The sequence below is a fragment of the Takifugu rubripes genome, chromosome 15, assembly GCF_901000725.2.
Source record: "Takifugu rubripes chromosome 15, fTakRub1.2, whole genome shotgun sequence".
NCBI classification, from domain to species: domain Eukaryota; kingdom Metazoa; phylum Chordata; class Actinopteri; order Tetraodontiformes; family Tetraodontidae; genus Takifugu; species Takifugu rubripes.
Window position 1 is genome coordinate 2158678 of NC_042299.1, and position 10521 is coordinate 2169198.

At 48.3% G+C, this 10521-nt stretch overlaps 1 protein-coding gene across 22 annotated transcripts in view; it reads left to right on the forward strand.

Annotated features, from left to right (window-relative positions):
* dlg2 (discs, large homolog 2 (Drosophila)) overlaps window positions 1-7087 on the forward strand; it is a 60307-nt gene extending 53220 nt beyond the window's left edge. For 14 of the 22 annotated variants that reach the window (XM_029848308.1, XM_029848317.1, XM_029848310.1 and 11 more), the window contains 11 exons: window positions 189-227; window positions 943-1057; window positions 1186-1362; window positions 1508-1583; window positions 2409-2505; window positions 3852-3902; window positions 4127-4228; window positions 5494-5666; window positions 5754-5863; window positions 5944-6035; window positions 6330-7087. In XM_029848308.1, coding sequence (XP_029704168.1) covers window positions 189-227; window positions 943-1057; window positions 1186-1362; window positions 1508-1583; window positions 2409-2505; window positions 3852-3902; window positions 4127-4228; window positions 5494-5666; window positions 5754-5863; window positions 5944-6035; window positions 6330-6436 — 1139 coding nt within the window. In that variant the 3' untranslated portion in view covers window positions 6437-7087. Of the gene's footprint in view, window positions 1-188; window positions 228-942; window positions 1058-1185; window positions 1363-1507; window positions 1584-2408; window positions 2981-3851; window positions 3903-4126; window positions 4229-5493; window positions 5667-5753; window positions 5864-5943; window positions 6036-6329 lie in introns of those variants that run through there. The other 8 variants (XM_029848311.1, XM_011619138.2, XM_029848323.1 and 5 more) reach the window with 5 other exon arrangements.
* The last annotated feature ends 3434 nt before the right edge of the window (window positions 7088-10521 follow it).

Below are 10521 nucleotides of genomic sequence, written 5' to 3' on the forward strand. Positions count from 1 at the left end.
TCTGCCACTGGTCTGACACCTTCTGTGATGTTTGATGGAGACAAACAGGTTTCCTGTGTCCTTGTTGACCCGCCGACGTCCCTCTGAGGTCCCTCTGGGGTCCCTCTGGGGTCCCTCTGAGGTCCCTCTGAGGTCCCTCTGAGGACCTTCAGGGCCAACGACTAACGCTTTCTGCTCTTACCCATCAGAACTTGCTCTCTGCTCCCCTCAGCGGACTCCTGCTCCAGGTTGGTGCCGCTGGCACTCGTGGCTTCTCTTGATTCCCGAGCTCATTTGCAGCCACAGCGTGAACGTCGCCACTGTTTTGTTGACCAGAGCACTTCCCCCCCTGTGGCTCCCCAAACCTTCCCGGTCTCCCCTTTCTGTTCCGTACTCCCGGCTCTGCACCCTTGAAACCACTGTTCTCCCCCCCTCTGCTGAAACAGCAATTCATCTGTTTCCAACGATTCAGTCTTTGCTTGGAGGCCATTTTGAACTATTGGTCCAGTAATGTGGTGGAGCAGTGGCTTCCCCAGGTCAAAGGTCAGGGCATGCAGCCCTTTCCATAGGTTAATAATATTGGATGTTGTTGATGGAAGCTTTGACATGATTTTGTTATCTCGCCGTAAATCGTTGGCGACCAAAAGGGAAACGGATGTATGGTTTGTACCCATCTGTAATGCACGTTTCCTGCTGTTTATAACAGATCACACACCAATAGTTACTTCTGCTACACTGCTGAGACCCTCTGGTGTGACTGGGAGTAATGGACCCAGAACGCTGGTTTATTGGTCGTTGCCATGTGTTTAAAAACTGCACTCCGAGTCTCCCCCAAGCACGTTTCCTTTCGTTGTCATTTCCTCTTGTGAGAATACTGGTGTTGGTGCCCACCGTTAGCCTTCCTCCTCGCCCCCCCCGGATGTGATGGCGCGCGAACGATCTGTCTGTGTGTGTCTCTCGCAGAATACGGGCGTTTTGAGGCCAAAATCCACGACTTACGGGAGCAGATGATGAACCACAGCATGAGCTCTGGCTCCGGATCCCTGCGCACCAATCAGAAGAGGTCGCTCTACGTCAGGTTCGCCTGCTTTTATAGCGTCCAGGCTGCACCTCCTCCCACCACCAGTCTTCCACGTGGTGTTTTGATCCCCTCTCCCAGGATCTGACACCTTTGCTGCTTCTAATAGTTGTGTGTCGGTATCCCAGGGCGCTGTTTGATTACGAGAGGTCAAGGGACAGCGGCCTCCCGAGCCAGGGGCTCAGCTTTAAGTATGGAGACATCCTCCACGTCATCAATGCTTCGGATGATGAGTGGTGGCAGGCGCGCCGTGTCACCCCGCACGGGGACAGCGAGGAAATGGGTGTCATCCCGAGTAAGAGACGGTACGTAGCCGAGGAAGGCGTTCCCCCCCCCCCCCCCCGGAGGTTGTTTCACACGTGTTCTGGAGGCCCTCGGCCTCTTTAGCGTGGAGGAAAATCCCTTCAGCGTCTCGACTTTATCCGCTTTTATGGCTCTTTGCTCTGACAGGGTGGAAAGGAAAGAGCGCGCACGTCTCAAGACGGTCAAGTTCAATGCCAAGCCGGGGTCGTTGGACTCTAAAGGGGTGAGTGGCTGCACGGGGGCGAGATGATGCTGTGGTTACCGTTAGCGTCAGGATTCACTGCCCAGCTAGTTCATGACATTCGGCTCCTCTGTAAATCTGGACGACGCCAACATTTCACATGTGATTTCTGTTCCCACTGCAGCTTCATAGCTTCATTCGTTTATTCATCGGCTTTAAAGTGACGACGCAGCACTAACATGAACACGAGAGGGTCCGTTAATATTGTGCCATAAAGATTCCGTTTGATTCACTTAAAACTTTCCTTCGCTCGTTTTACAGAGGTTTTACAATAAGCAGAGGAGGAAATTCCGCTCGTTTTTAATGAGAAAAAATGCTGTCAGAATCTCTTTCTATAGAAAGAACACACAATCGGCTTTTAAAGACTACAGTTACGCGTTGATTCTAACAACATCGGAAGGTCTGAACACTCCTGGAGTGTCTACACAGATTGTTTTACCCGTTTCCATTTTCAGTTGATGGTTTTCCTTCAGCTCATTTCATCTGCATGCTTCTTTGCCGTGTGCTTATGTGCGACAAAGCATGACCACTGGGGCTCATTTCTCACCTTGCGTTTGTTTGAAATGCAACTGTGGCACATCAAGAATCACTATTGTGGTGCATGAAAGTTTGAAAATCATGCAAAATTCTTTATTTTTGCATCAGAATGACCCGAAACGTCATCAAAATTCAGGATTAACAGAACCCAGGTCACTTCCATTATATAGAAAATCACTTCTTGATGTCTCACTTTGTACAAAAGGTTGTTTTGTCTGCATGACCATGACAAATATACCCGTTTGCCCCGTGCTCTTTCTTCCTTCACAGTCTTTTAATGACAAACGTAAAAAGAATTTCACCTTTACACGAAAGTTCCCATTCTACAAGAACAGAGAGGGTGAGCAGGATGGCAGTGATTCAGAGCGTAAGTAAGCTTTCAGACACACACCTAAACAAAGAGTCAATGTCGATTACATGTAGAGCTGAAGGGTGGGTGAGACTCCAAAATGGCATTTCCTGCTTTCTCTCGTGATCACTTCCTGTCGCCTTTCCGCTCTCTCTCTCTCTTTTAGCGTTTTTTGTGACTTTGATGCCGATCGGTTAGAAAGAAAGAAGCAATTGTTCATTTTCACCCTCATTTCTCTCCACTTGGTGGTTCTGGACGACCCAGTTTTTCCCCTGCAGAGAGCCTCACGGTTCCGGTTTATCCTGCTGTTTGTCTCCCCCTGCTGGCTGTTCTGCGTTAGTGCGGAGACAGACGAGGCCCAAAGCTTTACCTGGAATACTCTGCTTATGTTCTGGCTATCTTCCTTCCTCTCTTTCTTTGTTCTGGTGCTCTCTGGATGCCCATTAGGACTTCCTGGGGATAGGTGATGAAGGGTATGGGACAAAGACATTCAGTAAGTTGGCGAAGGAACCATTTTGGATGTTTGGCGTTCGCCGTGCGACGTTGCATGCTGCATTTGTCTGTCAGTTTAAAGTCTGTCTGGTATGAACAGCAGGCGAGCGGTCTGAAGAGAAACCTTTTCTTTTTGTTTTCCGTGTTGAGCAATAAAGAATCCTTTCCCCCCCCCCCTCCTCGTCATCACTGTATTTGACAGCTTTGTCCTGTTGTTTTATTTTGCTGGCCTGCGTGGGGCATCTCCTTGAGTTTTGAGCTTAGTGGTTTGGGTTCCGAGAGGTCAGGCCTGTAGAGGTGGACACCACTGCGTCAGTCGCCACAGACGACTCACGCCTGAACCACCAGAGTTCCTCGTGTGAATGCAGCTTGCTGGTTTATTAGCGGCCTGCTGATAACGATGATTGCATCCTTCTCTTAACGCCTTTCTTTACCTACTTGCATGGCGCCGGCATGAACACGGCGAGTGTGCTTTGCTTCTGTGTGTGTGTGTGTGTGTGTGTGTTGTGTCCTGAAGTGCCCGATTCTGGAGCGTGCAACAGTGTTGATTCAGCTCCTCCCCACACAGGTTGAATCGTCATCAGGGTTTTCTTTCTCTGGCTTCTGCTCCTAAAACTGCCCTCAAGCTCTCAATGAGACACTTTTCCTCTGAACCAGAACATTTACAGTTGTCACTTTCAACGTTCCATCACAGTTTATTAGATTTAATGCTGCTTCATTAAATATATCATCAATATATGTGTGAAGTTTATGGATCTGTTTAGCTTTAGCCGCTGAGGTGCATTTTAATGAGCTCAAGCAGAGCGTCTTCATCATCATCATCATTGTGATGCTGCAATTGATCGGTTGATTAACTGATTTCTCTTAATCAGGGAGTCAAGATGATGTGATTCTGTCGTATGAACCTGTGCTGCGGCAAGAAAGTGAGTGATCCGATATTTCTGCGTGTTTTAGCTCATCTGGCGCCACTAATTAACTGGGGGTCTGATGCACAATCAGTGCTCAGCAGGTATTTAACGCTTCAAAAGGGGGAAAAAAACCACTAAATACAGAAAGTTTGGCACTAAAGCTGATGAATGTAGAATGAACTTAGCATTTAAGGTTAGCAAACACAGGAAATAACGCGTATTTTCCTTTCCCCCTGCAGTTACTTATGTCCGACCTGTCATAATCCTGGGGCCCATGAAGGACAGGATCAATGATGATCTGATATCAGAGTTCCCAGAGAAGTTTGGATCTTGCGTTCCACGTAAGTAGCAGACGGAAATATGTGGTGAAAGAGCAGCTTCTCCATGGACGGTTTAAGTCAAAGCGCGGTGAAATCGGCCGATAGTTCGCGTAAACGCGCTGAATTCACCGGGAGCGTCATCAGTTATTACACCTTAAACCACCGTGGGGGGGGCGGGAAGCTCATGAACGGAGGTTTTATGCGTTTTTAAGTCATTGATTTGCCACCTGAAGGAGCTCCGTTGATCAGCGCACCATTTGGGTTGGCATCAAATCATCATTTCCTCCTAAAAGTAAGAAATGATGGTAAATGTGAGCTGAACTTTGGGTTCTGCCACAGAACCCTGGCTCACAGATGCCAGGTCGGCCTCTGGAGATGGTTTCTGAAGCAGCTCTTGGACTCTGCTGCTGCCTTCATGGCCCGAACCCCCTTTTCCTTGTTAGCAGATGTGTTTTCATCAGCCAGATTGATTTTGCATGTTTTGATTCACCCCTTATCTTTTATTTTAACTAATCATTAAATGGCATAAAGCCGCCAACAGCTCCGAGCACCAAGGTGAGTGACCCGGCTGACCTCCTCCCTCAGATCTTCTCTTCAACCGTCCCATACGTGTTCCTCCTCTTTTCCTTTGTAGAGGGGTGTTCTCCAATAGTCAACTCCATTAGGTGGAGGATTCACAAGTTCCTATTTTTGAACGATATCCATTGAAATTTGCACTAAATGCTCCCTGATGTTCTTCTACTTCTTTGGTTTCTCGGTAACGTTCAACGTTCTCTGGGACGTTTGTGCAAATTTCACACCAGAACTGTGATGGATATCTTCAGAACGGTGGCATTTGTCTATAATTGTGTTACCAGATAGATACCGTAGGTACCAATACTGTCCTGGTCCTCCCTAGTTGATGGTGCTGCAGTGTGTGTGTGTGTGTGTGTGTGTGTGTGTGTAACCAAAGGTCCAGTGTGTTGAATCAGTGGAATCTCCTCCCAGACTCAGGGCGTCGCTCACCTGCTATCTGGTTCTGGTCCTGAACTAGCTTTGTTGTTTGTGTCCAGATGATGTTGGAGGTACTTTAGTTGAGAGGGATGTTGATGGGGTGGGTCTCCGGATCAGCAGGGCCTCGTGTTTCCACGATTGGAGATGTTCTTTCCTGGACCTGTTCCTCTGAGTGTCGCTCCCTGGGCCTGCGAGAAGAGAGACGTGTGTTTTCTAGAGCTGGCTGACCCGGTTCGGCTCTCCGCCGGTGGCGCTTCTTGCTAACGGTGTTTTTATTTGCCCTCCCACCCAAGACACCACTCGGCCGAAGAGGGACTATGAGGTGGACGGCCGGGACTACCACTTCGTCATGTCCAGAGAGCAGATGGAGAACGATATCCAAGAGCACAAGTTCATCGAGGCGGGGCAGTACAACGACAACTTGTACGGAACCAGCGTCCAGTCGGTGAAATACGTGGCCGAAAGGGTGAGCGCGGGGGGGGGACGCCGAGCTCGCCGGGTCCGAGCCCGCGGGCTCCGCGTGCGCTGAAGCTGGTGTCTCCGTGTGTCGCAGGGCAAGCACTGCATTCTGGACGTGTCCGGGAACGCCATCAAACGTCTCCAAGTAGCGCAACTCTACCCCATCGCCATCCTCGTAAAGCCCAGAACCATCGATTCCTTGATGTGAGTAGCGCCCGTATCGGCCCGCGCACGTGCCGCACAGGCAGCACCCTTGTGTGGCTAAACCGTGCACGTGTGCGCAGGGACATGAATAAGAGGCTGACGGAGGAGCAGGCCAGAAAGACCTTCGACAGGGCCATGAAGCTGGAGCAGGAGTTTGGAGAGTTCTTCACAGGTATGTGCACGATGGTCGCCTCCTCACGGATCAGATAGGGACCGGGGCGGTAATGGGCCCTCAGAACCGTTCAGCCACACAAACTGGCTCATTTATCCGGGTTCTTCTGCTCGCCGGTGCTGTAACCAGCCAGAAGAGCAGTCAGGAAAATTCTAAACACCTTAGTCCGGCTTGTGAACGCACCGTGAGCACTTCAGGCTCCACACGCGTTACATGTCCTCCACCCTCACACACGTGTGCATGCGATGCTGAAGATTTGATCTGCTTCTGCATAAAGTTCCTTCTGCTTTGCAGCTCTGGTTCAAGGAGACACCTTAGAGGACATTTATAACAGCTGCAAACAGGTCATAGAGGAACATTCAGGACCCTATATCTGGATCCCCTCCAAGGAGAAACTATAATAGCTCCTAACTCCAGGCGTGGACTGCAAGAAGCTAGTAATAAGCTGTAAGATATACGCGTATGGCTTCAGATAGTCTTCAGCTATTATTGTCAATACGTTTGATTTGTTGTTATGATCATTTCTTGGATTTTCTCTTGTTCTAATTGCTTCATTTTTTCACTCAACACGAATGTTCCTGAATGTACACCGCAGAGTATTAACTAAGTTAGCCCTCCGGCCATTTTTATATGTTCGTTTGAGCTCGACAAAGTTGTTTTTTGGTTGTTGTTTTTTTTTTTTTTTTAAAGGTGTGTATGTGTGTGCACGTTGACACACAGCTCCTGGTGTACAGATGTGACCCTGTGCTCACACCCGTGACCTGTAAAGTGCATCCTCTAAACACAGCTTTGCTTTGTGTTTGTTTACATTGTCTTTTCTGGATTTCTCCGGCTCACCTGTAAAATTTCCCCCCTATTTTTCTTTGTTTCTTTTTTTTTTTAAATGTTCTTCAAAGCTGACGTTTATCATCCAGCTGTTGCATTGACAATGACATGGAGGAAGCTGTTGCTACAACAGAGATGTAACACTATATTTTGCTATTTAAAGGCACAAAAGCACAGAAGTATTTATTATTGAAAATCTAACTTTGATTAAAAGATCATTTACAGAGCATCTTTTATTGGAGTGATGTAATGTGTTGTCCTCTGGCAGATGCAGATGCTCCACCGAACGAGCGTCAGAGTAGGAAAGATGAACCCAAACAGGGGTTTTCCTCCCTTGAATGCAGGACAGTGAGGAACCCTGAGGGCACCTTGAAACTGTTATTTTATAGGGTGCATCATTAGATATCCATATGCTTCATCATTTAAGAGGCTAAATAGGTGGTTTTTTCGTGCTGTTCTTGGAAGAGGAGCCGGATGTTGGTCCCGTCCGCGGGCTCTTGCTGGTGACCCTCTTAGATCCGCTCTCTTGCTGTTGGAGACCATCACAGGAGGTTCTGTTTCGTGCCTCCTCATCTGGAGCCGCCGTAGTCGTGTTAGCTGTCGGTGACTCCACCAGGTGAGGGGGTTTCCATCGCGGACGACGTCCCGCCGCTGTTGCTCCGCTCCTCAGACGCCTCCATGTTCCTCTCTGGAACGCTAACGTCCTCCAGGTGAAAGCGTGCTAGCTAATGCGGGAGACGGGCGCCACCTTCGCTGCTCGACCTGTTCTGGCCGCTAGTTGACAGGTTCTCAGTGTTTCTAAGATTCCACGTCCAGATTAAATGAGGTCTGAACAGGACGCGCACCCTGGGGGGCTGCTCGGCTTCGGCCCACCAGGGAAGACAAAGTGGCATCAAGCACGCGGAAAAGTTGAATAATTCCGATTTCAAGCGTTTGGTTTGCAGCCGCGTTTGTTTTGTTTCCATTCGCTGCGGAGCGAAAACACGGTCGCCATGGTGAGAGAGAGGTCAACTGTGGACTGTACAGAGAACCAGTCGACGCCGGCTGGCTCGGTCCTTCCTGTCCTCATGAGCTTCTTCCCTCTTGGCCTGGTGTCCTGCCTCCAGCCTAGGGGAGCGTCTGTGTCCGCCTCCCGGACACCTGTAGCTTTGTGGTTGTTATTATTTAAGCTCCGGCTGGCTGAAGCAGGACAGCTTCTGACGTGGTTGCCTGCTGGAAATCTTCCGTAGTTGCGGGAGAGGAACCGATCTGGGACCAGTTTTAAACACTCGGACCAGTTTTCAGGACAGGAGCGAGGAAACGGTCCGGTTTTATTTGCAGCAATAAAGAAACCTGGTAGTCTGACAGGGCGTCGAACTCCAGGACGTCCGGTGGAGAGAAGGAGCCTCCGGAATGTTGGAGAGGAGCCGGGTCCTTTGCTAATGACCTTAATTCATCTGCTGATCCTTAAAACGATAAATGTGAACTGCTCGGAAGTCAAACCTGTGCCGTTTGACTGTTGCTCACGTCAGCCTGAACCTCTTGTGGACTCTGGCGCCCTTCACCCGGTCCCGCTGCCGTTATACATGTAGATCCTCTATATACAGTTTACTCAGTAACAGCGGCTCCCCCGGATGAAGACAAACACTATAACGAACATGAAGCTGTTGAACGACGTGAAAATCCCTTTCCTGAAAAGCCGTCGTTGGTGGGATGGACGGTCAATAAACAATAAATCCTTCCTGTTGCGTTTAACCTGCATGTGCCACCCAGCCTGCTAGCATAGCGTGTTTCTGCTCACCTGGACTTTATAAAGTGCACTTAGTCATTGCTGGTAATGAGAGCATGTTTGGCTGATGAATCCACCTGGAAGATGAACATGAAGTCCACAGAGGAGTGAAGCCGGACCCGACCCGCCCGTAGGAGCTGACGACTTCTCCTTTCACATGAAAAGAATCACTTCATGGACAGGATGACGTTTCTCTTCTCCTCTCATTAATTGTCTCATTTTTGTGGCTGGTCTTTTTTTCTTTTTTCAGGTAATAGTGTCTCTTATTTTAGATGCTTTTGCAGGCATCTGACATCAATACTTTACAGATTTTCCATCCCATATTGGTCACCAGTTGCCTTAACAGAAAATGTTTACTGTATATCAGAGATTAAAGCTTATAAATGTACTTTTCCTTTGAAAATATGTTCATTTAGTTCTGAGTCACATCTAGACATTAGCGGAGACGTTCAATCCAGTTTAATCCAGATGTGTTGGTACTGAAGTGACTGAAGGAAGGTGGGCTTCATTTGTCCAGTTTTATCCTGAAATGTAAACTTTCCGAAGCAGCAAGAGAAAACTTGGTCGAGTCGCTTTTGACTCCTGTTAGCAATACACTAAGATGTAAGAAGACGCAGAGAATTGTGTGTTTTCAACGGCTTGATACGGCAGTATTGTTCAATCCACTTGAGTGTTCCCATCACACCCACTGTAACAGGAGAAGCAACGATCCAGACCAGGAGTGCTGTTGATGTGCAACTGGGAAGGCTGTCGGAGCTACGCGTGTGGCTAAAGTCCTCTTTTCTTCTTTAGCTCCTTTGTCGTTTCCTTTGATTTCTGTGGATGTGCCGTGTCCAGCCGAGGCGCTGGGCTCGTTTGCTCTGTTTGAAGTTGTTCAAACTGCAGATTCCAACGATTCATCAGACCTGTTTCTCCTTAAATCTGAAATAAAAGACTGATATCAGAGGTGACGTCAAATCAATACATCTCATATTTCAGACGATGGATGGATGGATAGATGGATGGATGGATGGGTGGGTGGGTGGATGGACAGACAGGATATTCGCAGGAGAATGAACCTTAAGAATAAATGAGTTGATACCTAAATGAGCCACACGGGGGCGCCAACGGTCGTCAGCCCGCCTCACTAAAGACTTCTACGCATCACCTGTCCCGCTGTTAGTCTGGAGGAGAAGCAGGCTTCCTGGACAGATCAGCCACCCCCCCACCCCCGTTCACTCACACCTTTGCATCTACAAGCTGTTTCTGCACGTTTGTGTCCTGGAGGAGGAGCTGGACCCCCCCAGGAAAATGTATGTATCACGTTTGCATCCCTTTAAATGCAGCTGAAGACTCAACTCGCACCTCTGTTCACGACCACAAACATCAGAACCAACGAGACATTTGGGCCTGTTGCCATTCAGACCACTCATTAAAACAGCAATAATCACCACACAGATCGCCTCTACCTCAACATTTCCCGTTAAATCTCTGCTATATTTATTCTCTACAATATTACACTATATCTCAGAAGAGTGTAACAGCCATGGGAATTTAACACCAGCACATTATTCCTTTTATTTCACCATTTCTCTTTTTCCTATCACACTGGTCTTCATTGCGGGTGAAACAGGAACTTGTTGAACCTTTTATCTTTTTAAAACATCTGCTTGTGTCCAAGACTTTTGAAACTATGTGGAGGGTTTATTGACTGGGTGTCACGATGACCTCATAACCCCATTTCCTCTTTCCCCAAAAACCATCGATAGGACTCCATATTTCCCGGGACGCTCCTCATCTTGAATGCTTCCATTTGCTGCTCTGTGTTCATGTTTCAGTTTTTGCCATCTTCTGGTGAACGTCCGCACGCCGTGGAACGTTTTCTTTCTGTTATCATCACAATGTCACATTAAT